The sequence below is a fragment of the Sarcophilus harrisii genome, chromosome 1 (assembly GCF_902635505.1).
Source record: "Sarcophilus harrisii chromosome 1, mSarHar1.11, whole genome shotgun sequence".
In the NCBI taxonomy this organism is placed as follows: domain Eukaryota; kingdom Metazoa; phylum Chordata; class Mammalia; order Dasyuromorphia; family Dasyuridae; genus Sarcophilus; species Sarcophilus harrisii.
In genome coordinates, this window is record NC_045426.1 from 639,786,739 (window position 1) to 639,810,077 (window position 23,339).

At 43.1% G+C, this 23,339-nt stretch overlaps 1 protein-coding gene across 3 annotated transcripts in view; it reads right to left on the reverse strand.

The window, feature by feature from the left end:
- ZC3H3 (zinc finger CCCH-type containing 3) overlaps window positions 1-23,339 on the reverse strand; it is a 488,431-nt gene that overhangs the window by 20,847 nt on the left and 444,245 nt on the right. For 2 of the 3 annotated variants that reach the window (XM_031947316.1, XM_031947317.1), the window contains exons 10-12: window positions 13,232-13,416; window positions 9,251-9,504; window positions 4,127-4,260 (exon numbers count right to left, since the gene is read on the reverse strand). In XM_031947316.1, coding sequence (XP_031803176.1) covers window positions 4,127-4,260; window positions 9,251-9,504; window positions 13,232-13,416 — 573 coding nt within the window. The remainder of the gene's footprint in view (window positions 1-4,126; window positions 4,261-9,250; window positions 9,505-13,231; window positions 13,417-23,339) is intronic. The other variant, XM_031947318.1, reaches the window with a different exon arrangement.

The following is a 23,339-nucleotide window of genomic DNA, read 5'->3' on the forward strand; positions in this document are numbered from 1 at the left end:
TCAGTTCTGTCCCAGAAAAGGACCTAGAGATCCTTAGCTCTCTTGTTTAAAGCAAAACCAAATTTCTCTGCCCCTTCAATAATGATTTATATTTCTACAGTGCTTTAAGGTTTATAAATTGCTTTTTCTATACTACTTCACAATTCTCACAAGACTCCTAGGAATCAAGAAGTGCAAAAATTATGATCCCCATTTTATTGATAAGTAACCTGATTTGCTCAAGGTCAGATAGCACTAAGTGATACAGAGAAGATTCAGGCCTGGTCTTCTGACCGTACTCATTAGTATGAAGACAGAAGACTCTTTCCACTGTATTAGGCTGCCTTCTATTCTCCAGAGGTCAGCTGAGATAAACTCTGGGCTAGGAAATGGTAGGAAAAGGAGCCAAACATCAAAGTTCACAGGAGTTCTTGGAGCATGGTTAGAGTCTTCTTCCTATGGTTCCTCCAGCTGGGGCACAATGATCCAGCTTGGGGCCAATCTCATTTACACTGCAACTAGCACTTCTGAAATGGTTTCCACTTTGCAATGAAGCTTGGTTCCTTTGTCTGTGGTTCTGAAATCATTTTAGGCTTGGTCCCTTCTTGACTGGGGGTACCCATTCCCTGTGGAACCAGTCTAGTCATCTCCAATCAGTCGTCTTCTGGCAGTCAGCAACAAATTACCCATTTTCCAGCTATCAATTAATTTCTCCCTTTCTATCATATGGAAGATAAAAATTGCCATTCTGGGGCAAATGAATGGAATCTATGAATCCTGTTTTAAAGCTTATACTCACTGCAATTAGCAATACTGAAATGACTGATAGGTTCTAGGCTCAATGGTTCTACCAGTTTGCCCTAGCTTAGATGCTAAACTCTTCTTCCTTAGGTTCTGGACCCTAGTCAGTAAAAATTTACAATAGAAAAATAATTTATCTTTATATTAACACCCTAAATAATTTCCACCAAAAGAGCCTCTAAACTCAAGTTAATTGATTCTTAGACCACACACAATTTATGAGTGGTCTGAAGCACTGATCTGGAGTAACAGGACTGGGGTTTGTCTCTTAGTACCTGTGCTACCTTGAACAAATTCTTTCTTTTTTGTGGGCAATGGTTTCCTTCCCTACAGTTCATATTTGAGAATTCTAACAATTAGAGCTAGAAAGGACTTTACAGAAAATCTAGTCCAACCTTTTCTCATAGAAACTGAGGGTCAAGGCGAATCAATGACTTGTTCAAGATCCTACAGTCTCTTGGAGTCCTTCCAGTTCCAAATCCTATCATCTGGTTTCCGAGCTTGCGGCAAGAAAGAAACTGAAAAGTGCAAGGGGAAAGGCTGCTCAAGGAAGGCACACAGAAAATAAAAACTAGACAATGGACAGAGAGGAGACAGAAAATCTAACAGAAACAGACATAAGAGATCACTGAAAACCACAGCTTGGAGCCATCCATAATAGAATTAATAGTCTCAAGGACTTCAATAGTTTCTGAGGGCCTCACTATATTAGGAGAAGAAAAATTTGGTATTCTTAGTAATCATCTTGGGTAACTAAGAAAAAATTAAGTTAATTCAAACCTGTGGTTTCCATCATTAGTAATAGACTAAATCAAATTTATGCTTAACCAATATACTTCAGTTATCAATAGTGTAGTCAAAGGAACACTTGTCTGAAAATGTGGAGTGAGTGTCACAGTGGAAAATCATGGCCAGATAAAACGGCTATCAGTAACTTACAAACACTAAGGGTGTGTGTATGAAAGGGAAAAAGTTTTGAGTTTGAGTTTAAGAGAAGGGTTGGGAAAGAATAATGGCACAGGACCTGAAGGGTGCTATCTGGGTAGGACCAATAGAGACCAAAGTGTTTTCTTCTTGATGGCAGGACCAAATGTGGGGTGCAGGCTGGAAAGATGTACAGGGACAAAGAAAGAAAGGTGTGTGTGTGTGTGTGTGTGTGTGTGTGTGTGTGTGTGTGTATGTGCGGGGGATGGGAAGAGGTCCTGTTTCATTAGCAATTATCCAAATTATCTAAAATAAGAAGATAAAAAATGAAGAAGCTCTTTATTGCAAATGTAGTTTACAGAGTCAGGAGAGCTCAGAATTCAAAGGAAACTCACATCATTTAATCTAACTTGTGCCTGAAGAGGAATTCTGGACAAGCTATCAACTAGCTTCTCCTTGGAGACCTTTAATGATGTCTGTTTGGTGATGTTAAATTTTTTCTGTTGAAATGATGGGGTAACTACCATTCCCAAGATAGTCAGCCCATCTTCTTTCAGAAAAGCTCTCTTTTTCTTATATCAAGTCCAAATGTACTCCTCCACAACTTACTCCTCTTGCTTCTAGAAGCTCTAAATAAAGGAAATGAGCCCCTCCTGCCAACCAAAGGTTCAGAGGCCTTCTACTACCTAATACCTTTTGTCCCTCCAAATACTTCTTGTTGAAGTCAGAGAATGCTTCCCACCTAAAAGACAGTCAGTTTCTCCCTCCCAGAATCAGAAACTCATCTATCTGTCAGAGAAATGAATACCCAGTAATCACTGTCATCCAGCACTAGAAAAAAGCAGTAAATAGGACAGTGCTCTATAGAAATGCCTGTTAGGAGGAAATCCTTTTCACCTTTATCAGATAAATCACCATTAATATCACAGATGATATGTTCTACACTCACACTTTTCATTTTTCTCTGTTCCAACTTGGACCTCAGAATTTCAGAGTTGAAAGGCCCTGGAGAGGTTATCTAATTGAGTTAATAAACAAGAACTCCCTCAATGATATACCCACAACCTTGGTAAGACTAGTATATAGGACAACAGCCCATATACTAGGAGTTTTTTATTTATTGGATTCCTCATAATAGCCCTTTGCACTCTGCTAAGAGGCGCCAATGAGAATAGGAAGGATCCTTGGGAACCATCAAATATAATTTCTTCATTCTAGAGATGGGGAACTGAGGCCTACACAATATTTGCCTGAGGTCACAATGAGAGTCAGGGACAATGAGAACAAGGCTCTATTTTCTGTTTCTCTAAATTCAGGGCATTTTTTTCAGCATACACAGCTGCCTCTCTGACAACACCAGACCTTTCATGAAGTCATGACCTTTTATGGGGGTCCAGGCAGAAGACAAAAGGGGCGAATTTTGTTTTCTTCATCCAAATCCCAGAACACTTCATGGTTATGATGATGCTTATTTAAGTTATCTGAAGAGTTGGAAGGTCACTAGGGACAGAGACAGTGACCACAAGATGTCTATTCCATCACTGGGCAAGTATTATTGGGCTGGCTTTAAGTGTGAGTTGGATATAGGAAGACTGGCCATTCTATTGGTGGAGGGGATCAGGGCATATGTTCTCCAGCAACCTTGACTTGGCTGGTTGCTATGAGGGTAGAGTAATTTTCAAGAATTCTACAAGTTCACCTACTTTAGGTAAAAATTGGAAGGGTAGTTCTTATAGATTTTAACATTTTTTAAATTTAAAATTAAAAAGTTAAAAATTTTAAAGCTTAAAAAAAATTACTTCTATTACGTATGGGAATGGAGTATGACTAAAGTCTTGATGATGTGATTTTGTGACTTCCCCTTCCTTATTCTGGGACCCTTCTCTTTAGCCCCTAATCAATGTATATCTAGCTCATGGAGCTAACCCTGAGATTCCTGTGTCCTAGACCCAAGCTTAGAGTAATAGATACTTTCTATCCAGGGTATAGAAGATGGTACAGTAGAAAAGAGAGGAGGCTGCATGCCCCTGATGATACCTCTCTGTGTCTCTTTTGAATTCTTCTTTACTCTTCCTTCATATTTTCCCTTTATTTCCCTAAAACCAATTTCTTTTTCTTGTAAGGGTCAGGGGACAAGGAAAATGGGACGTCATGCTGATCTCATGGGGAAGTCATGCTGATCTCATGGGGAAGATGAGAGTGGGGAAAAAGACAAAGAAACAAGATAATTCTTGAACTAATGATCTCTACCTGGTAGAGTCACTGAGTATTTTTGAAGGCTATGCCTCTATTATTCAAGGAAAGGGATGCTGCAGATAATTCAAACCAGCACATGATCTATTCCAAAATCATTCCCATGGGATTCTGGAGTGCAACCCAGGGCAACATTTTTTTTTTTTTTTTTTTAAAGCAGCAGATTTACCCTCCTAATACTGCGTGGCTCAGGCTGGGGTTCCATTGAGTCTGCCTCCCTCAGGCCCACTTGGGCTGGGTGGCGAGAGTGCGCGGAACGGAGGCGGGGAGGCAACTTGGGCTCAAATGTTCGCCATGGATAACCTGCGAAGCAGATAACTGAGAGTCAACGGCCTCCTTGGCCCGTCCGCCTTTCGAGGCCCACGGGCCAGCTGGCTCCTGCTCCAGTCTGCTGGGGCACTCACCGCGCCCCTTCCGGCTCTCTGCACCTCATTCTGCCCCACCCACAGTGACATAGATCCCTGTGACAGCATCTCACCTATGGGGTGACTTACTGCAAAGGCTTCCCTTTATCCCCTGTGGTCAAAAAGGCTCCCTCCCAAAACCTTCTGAGCTGTTCATCCACCTAGTGCACTGGAAGCCATCTCTGGAGAGAAGCCCTACCTTCTTCCTGAATCTCTGTTAGCATGGAAACTAGACCATACCGAGTCCCAAGGCACAGTGTGGTTGGTAATGGTCAAATTTTAGGCATCCTGAAGGAAATCTTTTGGGACAATCTCATTATTACACACATTTCCCAAGAACACTGCCTCTCCTATACCCCCACCTTCTTATGTTTTCTCTGGTCTTGGATCATGGGTTATTGGATTTTCCCCATTAAAAAGAAGAAAGTACCCTGGGAGCCAAATGATCAAGACTTGACTATCTCCTCTTGGCTTCTTATTGAGGATGAGGGCACCTGAAGAGGGCCATGAGGGATTCAAGTAAAGGCCTCTGGGTTTGTGTGGACACTCCTTAGGGTAGGAGATAGATGAGATAGCAAGTAGTCCAATAGAGAGAAGCCTGACCTTTGTAGGCAGGTCCCGTGGGACTCAGTTTCCCCATTTACCAGATCTCAGTGTTCTTTTATCTTCCTAAGATGAGAGCTCAAAGTCCTCCATGGTACTATAACTCATGGTTCACACAATTTTGGAGCTGAAGTGGACTGCAGAAACCATTTAGTTTAACCCCTTCAGGTAAGAAGAGGAAACTGATGTCCATAAAGGGCAAGTAATTCATCTGAGGTCCCATAGATGTCTAAATCTAGTGCTCTTTTTACTGTATTGCACTGCTGAGGCTCTGATTACAGCAGCTCTGTCCCCCTCTCTCTAAAGGGAATGGGGGGACAACCAGAAGGTAGGGTATCTCGAGATCCACACCCCATCTCTCCTGCAGAGAAATAAAGAGACAGAGAAAGAGCTTGAGAGACAGAAGGGGGGGAAGAAGGAGAAGGTTAGGGAGAAGAAGAGGGAGAAGGAGAGAGAGGAAGGAGAGAGAGAAAAAGAGAGAGAGAGCAAGAGAGAGACAGAGACACACAGAGAGACAGAGGGAGAATGAAAGGATTTAACACTGGATGAAGCCTCAGAGATCATCTGGCTGAACTTCTTCATTTTACATGAGGAAATTGAAGCCCAAAGAGGCGACAGGATACACCCAAGGTCAGATGGGACAAGCGGCAAAAGCAGGGTTTTAACCCAAGCCTGCTGGCTTTCAATGCTGTGTTCTTACTCTTGTACTGCACTGCCAAGGCTTTCATGACAGTGGTTTCCTTCCTTCCTCCTGGGAAAAGATCCTTGGGAAGGAGTCCCCTTCATATTCATACCAAGAGTGCCCCCCTACATACAAACAAGGGTTTAAACACTGTGAAGGGAAGAAAGAGGTCCCTGAAGGCAAGGGCTGGGCACCTTTTAGAATTAAGACTTGGGGGCTCCAGCCTCATCTGGACAGAGGTACCTCGGGGTAATGGCCCTTGGGTCCCACGAACAGACAGCACTGACTCCTTGGCAGGCCAAAAAGTGCTCTAGGATCATAGGCTTTATTGTTGGAAGAGGCTTTAGAGAAAATCAAGTCTAACCTTTTCATTTTACACAGTGGGAAACTGAGGCTCAGAAAGTGAAAGTAATCTGGCCATGGTTATAAGTGAATACTTGACAGGTTTTCCGACCTTCAATTCTCTGGGCTGGGGACAGGGGGAAGAGGAGAGGGGTGTGGTGAAATGGAGGACAAGAAAATGAGTGGCAGAACCTCCAAAAAGTTTGTTCTCCAGAAGCAGAGGCTGTAAACAAACTAGAGGCAGCCGCCCCTCTGCCTGAATTTGCCAAAGCGAGTGTTTGAGCGTGCTCAGCGGAGCTGTTAAAAAAGGCTGTAGCGAGCATCTTCCATTAACGTTACGACCGTGAAATATGACAATAAAATGATAGCCGTATGGTCGCAAATTTGCAGCCCGCCGAGTTGCTCGGGGTTTATCGTCACTCAAACGTGCAGAGAGCTGTAAAATGTTTACAGAAAGGGTCGTTTGCGGCCATAAAATCCTCCTTTCTCTCCTAAACAAGGCTGAGTGGAGCCATTTACCAAGCCCCAAATGTTCATCGGGGGAGAGGGAAACATCTGTTCTCTCCAGGAGTTTTCAGTGATCTTCTCGAACAAATTAACTAAAATGGGTGCTTTCTAATTAAATTAGCCCTCGCCTGGAATGGCTGGCGTTGGTGCGGCTGGGTACGATTAGCGCATGGAGCACATGGGCGGCTTAATGGGAAGGTGAAATATGGAAACACTTGGTACCTGCTGTGCATGGCCCACCCATGCCCCTGCTGCCTGGTCTGGGGACCCATGCAAAGAGGGAGAATACCCAAGCCCTTCTAATCATTCTAGCGCCCTTTCACTCATGATGGAAGTCCTGCTTTCCTCCCAACCTGCTGCCTATAATCAGTCATACCAATCCAGGCCTCTCAGCGGCCATCAGAGAAGACGCCCGTCTCTTGCTCAGCTCTACTATTCAGGTGAATGAATGCACATACATCCTGGGCATACCCAGGATGAGACATACGATGCCTGCAGATACACCCACATACACGGTCATATCCAAAGTCCACTCTGATGTGTTTCAGCCCCCCAGGCTTGAAACAGTCTCCTCTCTCCTCAATCTCCATCTTAAAGTTAGGTCCCTGCCATCCTTCAAGGCCCTACCCAGGTGCCACATCTTCCATGAAGCCTTTCCTTATCTCCCAGGTGGATATGAGCGCTCCCTCCTCGACTTGTTCGTGGCACTGTGCCTGGACCCCCTTTGCCCCTACCTTGTATTATACTTACTTGCACACATGTCATATCCTCCCTATAAGTCTGTACACTCCTGCAGGGCAGTGGCTGGGTCATTCTTCATCTTTCATAGGATTTAGGCCTGCATAGGACCTCAGAAATCATCTAGTCCAACCTCCTCCTTTTACAGATGACTGTGGATCACTGCACACCAGGACTGCAGCAGCAGTGGTGCTGGGGCTCTGGGACCCCACATTCACCTTCCCCTACCTCGGGCTGGCCACAGGACAACGCACAAACCACACAGCAGGCACCTGACCGATAGGTGCTGACTCTAGGGGAGAAGCCCGGCAGGGCCATAAGGCTGGGAATCCCGGGGCATTCTGGCAGGCCCAGGCCAGGGGGTGGGCAGGCTGAGTAGCATCGGAGGTCCTGCAACGCCGACTTGTGGCTCCTTGAGAACAGCCTTCCCCAGCCCTGGGACACCCAGCCAGCCTTCTGGGGCCCTCCATGGACCCAGGCCTGGGTACACATGTCCTGCTACCCAGCTCTACTGCCCTCCAGAGGGCTTAGTCTGAAGCCAGGCCTGAAGTCTCTGGGTATCAGCACAAGGTCCCTGGCCTTCCTCCCGACCCGCACAGCTATCCAATCCAAACCCTAGAAACGAGGACCCGCCTTCTCCGGGGGAGACACAGCCCCTGCCCTCATGGAGCCCCTATCTAGCAGGTGTTTTCCTTTGTGGCTCTCCCTTTGTGTATCCTGCCTTGTCCTGCTGCTGCTCAGCTACTCGGTTGTGCCCAGCTCTTCGCAACTGTGGATCACTGCACACCAGAACTGCCCAGGGGTTTCTTTTGGCAAAAATACTGAGTCCCCGTGTCTTTCCCCAGTGGGTTGACACAAAGAGGGGTCACATGGCTACTAAGCACCTGAGGCTCCAGCTCTGGCCACCCAGCTGCCTGCAGCTCTGAACTATAGTTCATATTTAAATGTCTTCTCCCTTTACTCTAAGCTCCTTGAGGGCAGAGCCTTTACCATATTAATTTTTGCTTCTCTTTCACAGTTTGGTATAAGGCCTGACACACAGCAAGTGTTACTAACTGTTGAATGTCTGAATGAATGATCAAAAGGACTTTCTAACAGTTAGGTATCTTTCTTTACTTCCTTCTCCCAACAGTTCTACCTTAGGCAGAGATTACTTACCTAATAACCTGGCTTTTCCAGCCTTTTCAACCTCCCCACCTATTCCGAACCATTTTCCACACAAAGGACTAAGAGAGAGTCTGCTTAACTGAATGAAGAAGTACCTGGTCTTCTATTTTCAATTCTGAGAAAAAGAAGCCAAAGATCCCATGGATCACAGGGAATGGGTGTGTGTGTGTGTCCAATATCTTCCCCCTTGTAAGGACTCACAGGACAGTTTCTTTCCCTCTTCCTCCACCCTTGAGATCCCTAAGAACAGGACTAAAAGACCTGGAATAGAGGAAGTAATTTACATTAGGCAGGTAGGTCCTGCAAAGTATGAGAGGGAAGATATTGTCCCTACCTTTGCTTGGCCTAAAGGGAAAACACAGACCTTCCCTGCCACCAGGGAGCTCATGCTCTGAGGAGACAATACTTATTTTGAGGGCGTTCCTAATCAGAAGCATTCTCCTTCCTTTGAATACCTAAAGTCCTGTGATAATTCCTGTCTATGACTCACATCACAGCCTATCTTATGCTATAATTATGTCAGTTATCTCTCCCAGTACTAGACTGTAAGCTCCATGAGGACAGGACCATGACTTGTCTAAACTTCCTGTCTTGATAAACATTAGGCACAGTATTCAATTCTTGGAGTTGAAATCTTAGCCCCATACTCCAGCTCTCTCACTCACCACATCCCTGCTTGTGGATACAAGGCAGGGGAATATCCCCCAGTCTTCAGTTAGGCAAACTCTTTCTTAAAGACTTAGGAGAAGGATGGAAGTTGTGTTGAGGATAAAGTCAGAAAGGGGAGATGGAGGAAGGAGGGACACTATAGCTCAGGGAGGAGGAAATTCATGGGTACCCCCAGTCCTACCCGTCTCCTCTTTGGCTGGGCTCTTCCTACGTGTTCGGGAAGCCGAGTGGCCCCGAGGGCTAGACGAAGATTGCAAAGAGATGTAGGAGGGTAGCTTGGAGAGGTTCCTGGAACCTGGTGCCTCCATGTTCCCTTCCTGTGGCTCCTCAGCATCTGAGGATGCTGAAGAGGAAGATGCTGATGCTGATGACAGGAAAGAAGAGGAGGAGGAGCTGGAGGCGTTCTTGGTCTGTGATTTCGGAGATGTGTACTTCCTGTGAGGGAAAAAAGTGCAGTCAGCATGAGGGCAGGCCTGGGAAGGAGGGGAGCCAAGAGAAAGTGAGTGGGATATCCACATTGTTCCTTCCCCTCTTCTGTACAACCCCCTAACCACCTGCTGGCTGCTAATCCCTTCTTTTCTTGCCTTTTAAATGGATCTGGGAAATCTCCTCATCCTTTTTCTTTCAAAATTTGGAAGGACCCATAATCCAACACCTCTCATTTTATAGAGACAAGGTCCCAAAGTCAATAAGTGACAGAGTTAGGAATTGAATCAGATCTTCTTGATATGATAATTCTGTATGTCCTACTTGTTGTTCACTTGTGTCTGACTCTTTGTGGTCCCATTTGGTTTGATTTCCTTAATCTAGTTTTTTTTAATTTAAGAAGAATTTTCATGAAGACTAAAATCTTTGTGATATGTTGTGGATGAAAAACTCATTAGTCCAGTGGTCAACATAGTTGACAAACCTTTCTGTTTTGCTAGGAAATGGCAGACATACAGTTCCATCATCAAGCCCATTTCTGTAAGCCTTTATAGTTTACAAGACCCTGCTAGAGCTTTTGCTTTTGATGGCATAGTCTTTGAAGCTAGGCTCCCTCATCTATTGGAGGAGGATTTTAGTGGAGGTGCTCAATACATACCTATTAAGTAAACTGAATGAAGAAAATGGCAACTGAGCTAGAATTTGAAGGATAAACAGATGGGGAGAAGACCCTGTAGGCTAGCAGAGGAATGTGGACATTGGTTTGAAGATGAGAAAGCCCAATGCACCTTTGGGAAATGAAAAGAGATTCATTTTGCCTGGAGACAAAATAGGTCTAATGGAACAATAGGTCTTAAAGTTGGAATGATATTCTAGTTTAGTACCAGACTCCTGAGGACTTGAAATAACAGAATAGCAAAGTAGGTTTCACATCCTTGTAATTTGAGGTCATGACTATAAACACCTTCTACCACATACATGATTCAGACACATTTCCTTCCTCTAAATATATTTACTCATCTATATAAGGTGAGAGCAATAGTTACCTTGCCCCCTTTCCAAGGCTGTCGTAAAAATGGATGTGAAAATACTTTGGCAATTATAGTATGGAATATACATGTGAAGACAGTAAAAGTGCTAGTTGTCATGGTGAGTGGTAGTAGTGGTATTGGTGGTGGGGATAGACCTTATCTAAAAAAGGCCTGAAAAATAAAATTCAAATGCATTAGTCTATTATTTCACTGTTTTTGCTTTGGCCTGTAATAACAGGTCTGATTTGGAAACTGGAAAGTACTAGATTTTGGAACCAATTCCCCTCCCTATTAAATGTGCCAGGCCAAAGCAAAAACAGTAGTAAACGCTAGGGATAGAGGCAGTGAGGGCTCAAGAGTGAATGGCATAATTTTTGTGACTGGGCATTCACCAATAAGGTCTCTTGGAGGAACAGTGCATAATATAATGAAAAGAGTCTTGGACCGGCTTTGTCTTAGTTATAGCTTCCTCTTCTTATCAAATGTGAACAGCCATCCTTGCCCTCTGCTTCCCTGGTAGTAGTAGTATCTAAAATGTCATCTATATATGAGGCAGTGTGGGAAAGTGGACACATGACTAATCTCGGAGAGTCCAGCTCAAGTCTGAGTTTCAGTTCAAGGTCACTTGTCCTCTCTGAACTTCAGGCTCCTGAATGACAAACTGGGGATACTGTTTATACTATTTCAGCTCTTCCAGTGGATGTAAGGCAGGCATATTGTAGTTCTTAATGAGTATTACTATTATTATTTCTTCCATGTGGAGTCAGTACTGCTAAGGAAGGAGAAAGTGGAGGGGGTCCATCTCTAGCTGGAAGGGACCTGACAGGCCAATATTTTCAAGGAAAACTGAGGTCCAGAGAGGTAAAGTGACTTGCTCAAGTCAATACAAGTAGTAAGTGACAAAGCTAAATCTGAGCCCAAGTCTTTGGATTCCTAATCTGGCCCCTTTCCACTGGTTCCAGGTTCTTCAAGTCCATTACCTGTAAGTGAAGGCTCAAAAGGGCTCTTAAGGACAGGGAATGGCAAGGAAGGTAATCTCAGGGACAAAGGAGGAAAGCAGCAGCTACAGGGAGAAAGCCAGGGAAACTCCCTTGGACTGCTTGGAATACCCTGCCCCAGATACTTCCTCCCTTGATTACTAGGCTAGAGTTCAGGCCAAAGCCAAGTCCTCACATCTGGATTGCTCTCTTTTATATATACAAGGCTCAGAAAATGTTTTGGGAATGGGATGTAGGTCAAAGTAGTTCCTGTCAGTCTAATCATAGGGAAAAGGCTAGGGCAGGTCTCCAAAGGTCAGAGAATCAGAGAATTATTAGAAATAAGTTAGTCTAACATACAAATTTAAAAATGGAGATTTGAGGCCCAATGTGGGGAAAAATTTACCCAGTGTGGAACCCTGTATATATCTGATTTTTCTGATTTATCAGTTTTGCTAATTCCCCCGGGGGACCTCCTTCTTCCTCTCTTTATTCACCTTCCCTCTCATTTCTTTTAAAAATTCTGTTATAAGGGATGCTCTCTAGAAAAAGGAAGAGAGGATTACAGGGGAAAATTCAGGTGACACAAAAGATTTTGTATAAAAATATATATTTCAGGTTCATATAATAATAGCAGTATACTATTGACTAGAATTTGTATAGTGCTTTGTTTGCAAAGCACCATACATATGACCTCATCTAGTAAATGTTGAAATTGGAATTTGGACCCTGACAGGTTGTTTTTGTTTAGTTTGATTTAAATTTTTTTTTTTTTTTAACCATTTTCTAACTGAGAGGTGTCAAATTCAGGTTCCCAAACTAAGGGCTGAACCAGATTAAAATATAATTGGGAAATGTTTGACAAATAAAATAAAAGTGCTATTGTTGTTCAGTCATTCAGTTGTGTCTGACTCTGTGACCCTGTGGACCATATTATCCATTGGGTTTTCTTAGCAAAGATATAGGAGTGGTTGGTCATTTCCTTCTCCAGTGGATTAAAGCAAACAGATCATGTGACTTGCCCAGGGCCACACAGCTATTATGATAGAGCTGAACTCAGGTCATACTGACTCCAGGTCCAGAGCTCTTATTAAACTACTTAGCTGCATCTTGGAGTGTTCAGATAAATAAATGTACAGTGCAAATAGATGATGCTCACTTGTGGTTTTCTAAGTCAGACTGCAGCTTTCAGGGATCCATTCCTGTTTCAGTTGGACCACTGCTTTAGCCTACCCTTAGTCTAGGAAATCCTCTAAATATCCAGAGGATGAATAATATCTTCGACTAATGTAATACTGAGCTCTGCCAGGAAGTTCTTCCAGATGTCCAACCCAGGGTATGTGATTTTGCTAATGACTTACTAAGTGATTCTATCTGTCTCATAAAAATGAGGGGATTGTACTAGATAATATTTCAATTTCCGAAGTGACTTTAAACTTTACTAATTTTTTAAAAACAAAAATCCTGTATGCAGGGAATGTACAGATTATTCTCTTACTTTTACAGCTGAGACTGTGTTTCAGAGGAAATATCTTACTTAGGGTCTTATTACAAGAAAAGTGACAGATCCAAGATGCCCTTAAAAGCTCCTGGTTTTCAGTATTCAGACCTATGAGCTACAATCCCCCAAGAAGATCTGGGTCCTAATTCTTCTACTTGTAGAAGGGGCTGGTCATGGGGCTTAAGTAGGGGGAGTGGGTTGAATCCCTGCTTTCCTTACTTCCTTACCTGGGGCAGGCACTCCGCAATCTCCTCCACTTGGTGGGTGAGTCACTGTTCTCAGGGGCCTGTGGAGGAGCAGATCGCCTATTGTGGCGCTTCCTGGGCCGGTGGAGCAGCTGGCACTGCAGGCCTCTGGGGCAACTCCCTTTCCGGGAGAAGTCTGGGCACAGGAGCATATGCTTTTTCTTGCACTGTGGAAAAAGACAGCAGAGACTGAGTTAGGGCAATGAGGGAGGCAAAGTGGTGAGAAAAGACAATGATGAGGAAGCAGGAGGAAGTGGCCAGAGATAGAGTTCATATGTTTGAAGTACTCATAGACAAAGACTTATTAGCTCTTGATCCTACCTGTCTCTTCCATTTGCCCCATTCTTCTCAGCATTCAGATACTTCCCCTGGGAAAAGTCACTCTCATCTCCCTGGGTTATTATTAGACTTTCTTCCTCAGACCTTCAGACCACACAAAATTCTTTTCGGTGCTTAATGTATTTTTCACATAATATTTAATATTTTTATAGTTTATCTGTGCATCTTAACCCCCTAACAGATTGTGAACTCCACATGGGTAAGGACCATGTGTTAATTAAACTTTGTAACTTCCTCTGTGCCCTATACATACTAGGTAGATCCTAGTAAATGTTTATTGAATTAATGAATCTCCATTCTAGAACTGTAAGCTCCACAAGGGGCTAGTCTAGGTCTCACTTTGCTTAGTCCCCACTGGTCAGCATAAGTATTAAGTGACTTCCTTATGTAGTCACTTAATACATGTCTGTGGAAGGAAAAAGTCTCTCCACTTGATAATGTACTCCATGAAGGCAAGAAGCCTTACCTAAAAACAAACAAACAAAAAACCCCCCCAAAAATCTAATAAAACTTTATCTAAGTTTTGTGGCTATCCCATCATCTGATATGGGATTCTCTCTAGAGAAATATCTGTTGAATGAATGATTGAGCTTTTAAGATCCTCCATTCTTGGGGAACATTAGAGTATTCTGCCCCAAGGCTCGGCTCCATTATGAGGAAGGCAGCAGGACAGAACTGTGGTCTACAATGCTCAGGAAACATTTTCTAGCAGAGGTGGAGAAGAAAGATGGGTAAGGATTTATCAGGACAAGATGCCTAATATTTGTCCAAGGCTTCTCCTCTCCTTTCCACCTTTCACCAGGTCGTACCAAATTCTGGCCTGTGGCCCTCTTTGTTAGAGACCCTGAGGAAACCCAGCAAAGGCAGCATGAGGAAACCAAGCACTGAGAAGGTGGCAAGAGAATTGTCCAAATCCATGTTCTCTGATGGCAAAGCCACGGCGCCTCAACTGGAGTCTGAATCCACAGCTCCCTCCTGCTGGGTGTGCCAGCTCCAGACTACTGGCATCCTTTCTCCCTTCAGCCACCACGGTGTTCCTCTTAACCCGCAGTCAAACCTGCCAGCTTCCTCCTCAGTTCCCTGCAGTGGCTTCCCACCACCTCCAGGATCAAGCACAGAATGCCCCTCCGACCTTTCTGGTCTTTCCCAGTTTGGCCCAGTGATCCCGGTCTCTGGGCGCACTCCTGGCTCCAAGCCTGGGTTGCCCCATACCTGGAATGCCCTCCTTCCTTACTTCCATTCCCAGTTTCCATTAAGTCCCCGCTGAGATCCCCCTTCTTGAGGAGGCCATTCCTAAGGCTCCATTCCCTCAGTTGTCTCCCCCACTTGATGGCGAGCTCCTTAAGGGCAGAGGCCATCTCTTGTCTCTTTTATTATTTCCCCCCTTTAACACAATGCTTGCCACCAGGGAGGTGGCTGACTTAGTCCATTTCTTCATTCTGTGTTCATCTATCTCTGGAGTGGAGATGCACATATATATTCACACACAACTCTATGCGGGATAAAATGCCACACACGTAACTGGGAAGGAGACGTGTCAGGCCCTTCCTGGGCTCAGGCCTGGGTGCTGCTCACGCTCTCCAGCAGAAGCTACCAGTGTTAAGGGTGAGAATTGGGCAGGGAAAGGAAGCAAAGGGTAAGACCTGTGCTTTCTGGCTCAGTGGGTAGAGCTGTCCTTGGCACTCCCCGCTGTGTCTGGGGATTCCCAGCTCTGGGGGATGAAAAGGGATGGCCCTGGCTGGGCCTGGGGGCTGCCCTGGCCTCCACTATGTCAATCATCAGGCTCTGAGAGGGAAGCTTTCCCAGTTCCCTTGTTCGCTCCCTGCCTCCCTTCAGCCAGCACAGAACATAGCCAGTTATGAGCTGCTAATCCCTCCTATCAGTCCTGGGGATAACCTCACTTTCTCCTGACCCTATTGCTTTTTCCTCACAAGATTCAATGGCTGGTGAAGAGGTGAGAAGAGGTCCCTTGGTCTCTGCCATTTCTTTGGGCCTCAGGTTACTCATCTGCAAAATGAGGAAACTAGAATGGATATTTTTAAAGATCCCTTCCAGTTTAAATCTTATGACCTCTGTAGGACTCAATTTTCTTATCTGTAAAGTAAATGAATTAGACTTAATGGTTTTTAGGGTCTTTTCTAGAGTCCTGTTGGATTCTAGAATCCTGAATCCTAGAAATCTGAGAAAATTTTCATGGGGATGTTCTATACTAGGGCTGGATTTAATCTGCTCTCCCAGTTGTCCTGGAAAACCTTGTGACAATCACCTGGATCTCTGGTCACTTGGGAATGCCCATATCTGCAGGAAGGAAGGGAAAAGTGTTGGTTCCCAGCTTTCTCCTTTTTCCAGTCAGCAGGGAGGCCCAACAGGAGGGACCAGAGAAGGGGGAGGGAGGGGCAGGTCGGCTGAGGCCGGGGGCACTATTGGATTGAGTGGTTAGGGTTGAGCCAAGGCCTGGCTCACCCGAAACCATCCACCTGTCATAGGGTAGCTAATTATACCCAGGCTGGGCTCCATGCCAACTGGCAGGTGGCTCCCAAAAAAGGAGGAGAAACCATGTCAGCCCCTAGAGCTCAGGGAAAGCAGAAAACAAGACTTGGTCTAGAGTGGAGCCAACCCCTCCCCAGGTTACTTCAGCCCTCTTACGGGCGTGCCCTGCCAGACCTCAGGGAGCTATTTGTACAGCTTGCACTCAGAAGGACCCTTGCATGGAACAAGCAAAAAAGGTCTCTAGGCCCTGGAATGAAAGTGTAGCACCAAAACTTTGGGTCCAGAGTGCTGAAGCTCAATTAGATTACAGAAAATCATAGAGGGGAGTCTTATGAGGTCATGAGTAAGCCAGGGAGAAGTGACTTGCCCAAGCTGTGAAGCATCGTGAGCACCAGGGTTAGGATGGGAATCCCCACCTTTTCCTGCTATACTACAGTGCTAAAAAGAGCAACTTCTTTTTGGGTCAGAGGCCCATCCTGTCTTTTTATTTTTAACCCCAACGTCAGTGAATGGCAGCGCTCTCTGTCCTCTCCTTATCTCTGCCAGATGAAGTTTTCCTTTTACTTCACAACTTCTCTTCCCCGATTTTACCAGCTGGAGTAATTTTTTTTCTTCTCAATTTTCTTGTAACTCTTTGCCCCTTCCCAGTCTTCTCTGCACTCCCATCTCTGTGTATTGCTGTATTACCCCTGTTAGATTATAACAGCTCCTTGGTGGCAGGGCAAGTCTTGCTTTGTCCTTTTTGTTTCTGGAATCTATTCCTACAGCCCCTGCCCATAAATACTAGGTATTTTAAGGAAGATTGGGTTGAATCAAACTGAATTGAACTGCATGGTATACTGCAAAGAACACTAGACAGGAATAAAACCCAAGTTGGAATTTTTTCTTTGCTGCATAGAGCTTAGGTAAGTCATTGCCTCTTGATAGGTTTCAATTCCCTCATCTGTGAAATGACAATGAATGAGAAGGAAATTCTAAGATATTCATGGCTCTTAAAGTTTAGGATTCCATGGAATGACCCAACAAGAACCAAGTCAGGCACCAAGATATAATAATAGAAGTAGAAGACAGGGAAGGGGAGGTGACTGGGAATTAAGTGCAGCTAATTAGAAAATATAAGGTACAAAGCAAGCTAAGGGGCCAGAAAGCTGGAGAATTTGTGCCCCATGGGCACCAAGAAGACTTAGAAATTAGCAATAGAGAAAACCCTGGGTCAACATTAAGACCCTCTGGATCTGGCCAAGCAGAAGCCATAGTTTTGGGAACTTGAAATAGTTAGGAAGGCCAATAGCCCAGGGAAAGTTTCTTCACACATTTGTTTAATCAGCCTTGAGACCACACCACCATTTCTGGGAAGCCTTCCATGTATTTCTAAAGTCTTTAGTGTTTATACTGCACAGTCAAGTCAAGAGATGTTGTTCTCATGATTGTTGTCCATGTTTATGTTTTGTCTGCCAGAGTGGATTAGTTCTTCTGGTTTTCCAGCTAGCACTTAGCACTACTAGGTCTGACTAAGTACACTGTATACAACTGTGGGTACTAAGTCTTGTGTGGGGACTAGGGTTTGGGTGATCTAACTTTTACGGAAGACACAATGAATATAAGTTTTATAAAAATGCCAAGAGAAAAGATGTAGCCTTCTTTTCCTATCCCCCCAACCCTTGCTATCACCCTTCCTAGAAAAAGCCAATGCATCTCTTCTGTCTGGCTCATGGGTCATGGGTTCTATCTCTTAGAAAACCATTTTGTCCTTCTCAACCCAGTTTGTCAGTTCTCCAAATTCTTACTTCCAAACTGGTTGGCTCTAGTATATTAATAGAGAAATCATCTTCCAGAACACCATCTTTTCTTCTTACAGTATCACAGTCATGTTACACAGACAGAAGACTAGCTTTCATCTCCTGGGAGGGTAAGGAACTTTGGGTAATTGGGATCATAGGCAATAGTATCCCCTATTCCTAAGAACTCTTGCATTCCTCATTGCTCAAGGAACAGTTTTGGAAACTATTCCTAGGTTTAGCTGATACTTAGATGAGTGCAGGATTTTACAGTCTTTGTCTCTCCATTACAATAAATCTCATTCTCCTAGGGTTCACATTCAATTTAGATGACAAGTGTAGGAGGTTTTACAAAGTTTTTGGCCTTCCTTATAATTCTAATTTCTAAAGGGCTTTAGTATTTACAAAATACTGGGGCAGCGAGGTGGTGCAGTGGATAGAGCATCAGCCCTGAAGTCAGGAGGACCTGAATTCAAATATGGCCTCAGAAACTTAACACTTTCTGGCTGTGTGACCCTGGGCAAGTCACTTAACCCCAATTGCATGGGGGGGGGGGAAAGATTTACCAAATACTTTTTACACAATAGCTCTATAGGCTATGTAATAGAAGTATTACTCTATTGAATTCTACAAACATCTCAAATACTTTTTATATGGAGCAGAACATTGGATTCTGGGAAGGATATACAGTTTATTATTATTTTTTTAAAGTATGTGTATATGGGAACTAGAATGTAAGTTAAGTGCATAGGACAGGGAGCTGTTGTAGTGATAACAATGGTTTTTACATTTGAGTCTAAATTCAAGTCTGACATGCACTAACTGTATAATAATCTCAGCTGTTTTTGAGAGTCACTTAAGGAAACTGAAGCTCAGAGATGGAAAATGTCCTGCCTTGGACAATATGGTTAATACTTGTTAGAACAAGGAATCAAACTATTTGGCCATGCCATGTTGCCTCTCTTTAACATCACAACAGCAGTATGAAGAAGGGAGGGAGGGAGTTATTATTCCTACATGGCTAATGAAAAAACTGAGGCCCAAGCGTGGAGTCCATGACTCCTAGTTAGGCACACAATAAGAGTTTTCAAAATGGTCAGGCGAGGTCAAGAATGAGGACAAAGGAAGGACTGACCTCTACCTTACTGCTACTCGCCTTCCAATACTGCAAAATCTCGGCTCGTGATTAGCTATGATCCTCTCTCTTTCTGATTTGAGCAGTTCAAAGAAAATAGTGAATTTTTTCTCTCTCTCCTTTAAAAATACTAATAATTTCTATTTTTTTTTAAAAAAAGGCTTTAACAAACGGCTTTCCCTATAATAGCCCTGTAGTTTAAGTATTATTATTATAATTCTATTTTTAGACAAGAGAAAACTGAGGCTCTGAGAAGTTACCTGACTTGCCTGGGAATCTAGGTACAAGATAAAGAACATTTATTAACTGTCTGCTGTGTACAGAGACTTACATTAGAAGATGGGGAAGACACAAAGTTTAGATAAGGTCCCTGCTCTCAAGGAGCTCACAGTCTTACAGGGAGTCAAGCAATTATAAAGCTACTCATTCTTGGAGTCAGAATTGTGAAACTCGGCACTCTTTCCACTACACCCCACTGAACCTAAGTAATACTAGGTTCTGCATTGTCTATGTTTGAACCCAAATTCATGGTCTTGTTCCTCAAATGTGCCCTGCCCCATCTGTTGTTTACTTATAGTAACGGTACCATCAGTTTCCCAGTCACACACTATTAAAATATGGATGTTTCAAGCCTTCCCCTAACCCTTCCACTGCTGCCACCTTGCTTCAGTTCTTCATCGCCTCTGGTCTGTACTAATGCAACAGCCTGACTTGGTCTCATATCTCCCACTTCAATCCCTACAAATGCTATTGTGCTCATCTTCCTTCCCTGCTCCAAAGATTCCCATGCTGCAATGTATCAAATAAAGTACAAATTCTGTACAAAATCTGACTTGAAAGCTCTTTACAAACTTGACTTCTTACTGTCACAGCCTTCCCGTGGGTCCAATCTCCCAGATCCTCAAGGGGATGACCTTCCTCAAATGACAGGCTCTATATGGAGGCAGGTACCTTTTCCCCAAGAATTCCTGAGGGTGAGCTTGTCTCATCCTCCCTATCTCTTCATGACACTTGTTACTTTCTGGGAGTGAATGCTGAACTTACTGCTGCCTATCTTCCTTAGGGAACAAGGTCAAGGAAGTCCTAGGGCCTAGGAGTCCTAAGGGTCAACCCCAATTCTGCCCCTTGTAGCAGAGGTAGGGAGTGTTCTCTCCATCAGAGACCAGTGTTCCACTTTTGAAGGAGCCAGCTCCTCTCACAGTGTCTCCCAGACTGAATTGTCAGAGGCTTCTCTTTCCTCCCCGCCAAATGTTAGGTTCTAGAGAAAGTCAGTGTATCTCTTCTCTCTTTTTTTTTTTTTTTTATTTAATAGCCTTTTATTTACAGGATATATACATAGGTAACTTTACAGCATTAACAATTGCCAAACCTCTTGTTCCAATTTTTCACCTCTTACCCCCCCACCCCCTCCCCTAAATGTCAGGATGACCAGTAGATGTTAAAATATATTAAAATATAACTTAGATAGTGTATCTCTTCTCAATCAGAACTATCCCAAGACAGGTGGCTGGAGATCACAGGATCACAGTAGTTAGAGCAGACCCAGCTGAAACTCAGCAGATATTCTGATGCCCAAGGCCCAGTGTAGTCAGAGGTGCTTAATGCATGTAAACCCAGCCAGTATGGATTTTATTTTATTTTTTTTTTAAAGAAAGAATTCACTTACTAATCAGTTTGTTGACTGAGGATATCTGCTTCACATTATAGAAGAAACAAATTAAGCAGCTAATATAGCGCCCGGAAAACATCTGTTATACAAAGCCAAAATTAAAGAGAAACAAAATTAAGCTCCCTTTGTGGCTGGTTTTCATACAGCTGCACCGGACTATAAAAGAGCTATCAAAGGAAGTGCCATCCCCATCCATCAGTGAAGTGTGCATGGTGGAGCTCGCCAGACCCAGCCCACCAATGGGAACTGTTTTGGAGAAGAAAATCCAGAAACTCACAGAAGTTACAGCTCAAACTCAACTCTCAAACTGGTGAGAGTGCTAGAGGCTGCACCAATAAACCTATCAAAATGGCAAGGCTACTTAAGGATAGCGTCTCCATTATTAAATGAGAGAGCAGACAGATGCTTTACCCAGCAAGCTCTGGGACAGAAACCTATGTGGGCACAGTGGGTTCTTAGCTGCTCTCAGGAAAATGTGTTATCAGGTGAAATGATGTAAATAGGGAAGTTAGAACAACAAAACTAAGTTACACATATAAAAAAAAAATAAATGACCAATTGAAAGCAGAATATCACAACTTCATTTGTGACTGTGAAGGAGTTTAGCTTGAAGCATTAATAACAATAATATTAGGAGATTTCCCATTTCTACAGGGCTTTAAGAATTACAAAGTGCTTTCTTTAACAACTACCATTATTTTTCCATTTAACAAGGAAGGAGACTGAAGCTTCGAAATGTTAAGCAGTCTGGGGCAACTAAGTGGCACAGTAGTTAGAGCACCATCCCTGGGAGGACCTGAGTTCAAATCTGCCTCAGACACTTAACACTTCCTGGCTGTGTGACCCTGGGCAAGTCACTTAACCCCAACTGCCTCAGCAAAAACCAAAAACGAAATGTTAAGCAATCTGTCTAAAGTTATACAGCTGGTAAACATTAAGAGTGAGAATTCAAACCCAAGTCTCCAAAGCCAATGATTTCATTAGGGATTGAACCTAGTAGTTGCTGGACTAGTAAATATGTATGGGGAAGGAAAATGGAAGATGCTCAGACCCATTCTCGGTTTTCATTCGGATAACTAATAAATAGCATTCGAATGAATAACAAATTCTCCTACTCTCACCTCTGCCTGGCAGCAGGGATGATGGTAATTTTTATAACAGTCCCACCTCAGATCTTATAGACTACAATATTAGAAATATTTTAAACATACAAAAAATTAGAGTTTCTACCCACAGAAGCAAAACATACCTCTCTATAACAGCCTTCACAAGTTTTAGTTTTATCTTTTGGAATCACAAATGGGACTTTGCTTTTCCAGATGGTAGTCCTTCTGATATCTGAATACTATGATCATACCTTACTTCTCTTGTCCACTGTTCTCTCCTCATCCCATCAGTTTTTTTCTCCAAGTTAAACATTCCTAGTTACTTCAAATAATCCTCTAAGACAAGATTTTAAAATCCTATCTAAATTCTGGTTAGTTTTTTTGGAATGCTCCATTCTATCACTTGAACTATCAACTTTGCTTACTTGAAACACTAGGTTTCTTTTAAAGCAGCCTATGATTACCTTAGTTTTTTTGTTTTTTGGTGATAATGTTAACTATTGACTCAGATTGAGTTTGCAGTTCAGTGAAACTCAATCCCCCCTCCCCCCACACGTACCATGGTATAGAACCTTTTATACCATATGCCACAATAAATTTCAAATAGCTAAGTAATCTATATATACATATATCATGCCATAAAAATTATGATATGGCATCTATATTATATCCATATATCAAGGATGTCATATCATCTACAACCATGATTGGGGGAAGTATTCATTGACTACACAAGAGATAGAGCAGATTAATCATAACACTAAACAGAAAATTTTGATTAAACACAACTTAAAAGTTTATACATAAATAAAATCAATGTATCTAGAGTAAGCAGAAAAGATATGAAATGGGGAATAAAAATTTCTTTGCCTCAACCATCTCTGATAAAAAAAAAGTTTGATAGAAATCTAGTACAACATAGAAGAGATAAGTAGTCAAAAGTATCCAAGCAAAGAACAATGCCATGCCATGTCTCTCTCTTCCATTCTGAACTCATGTAGTTGATTTATTTATCCAAGTCACTGGTAAAATATTGAACAGAACATACCTCTAAAGCAAGTTTGGTGAACATCACCACAAACTCCCTTTTGGGTTGACACAGATTTTTTTTTTTTTGAGTATTGTTATTCAAATGTTGATGACTATCCAGGTCATGGTTTTCAATGATTCTTTCCACATGGATGTGATGGTAGCCCAAATACTTTGCTATTATTAAGATGCATTCTGTTCTGTCAGACTGGATAGATTGACAGAGAAAGATAATGCGGAATGTTGGAGGGGATGTGGGAAAACAGGGACACTAACACATTGTTGGTGGAATTGTGAATACATCCAGCCATTCTGGAGAGCAATCTGGAATTATCCCCCAAAAGTTATCAAACTGTGCATACCCTTTGATCCAGCAGTGTTTCTACTGGGCTTATATCCCAAAGAGATCATAAAGAAGGGAAAGGGATCTGTATGTACACGAATGTTTGTGGCAGGTCTCTTTGTAATGGCAAGAAACTGGAAACTGAGTGGATGCCCATCAGTTGGAGAATGGCTGAATAAATTGTGGTATATGAATGTTATG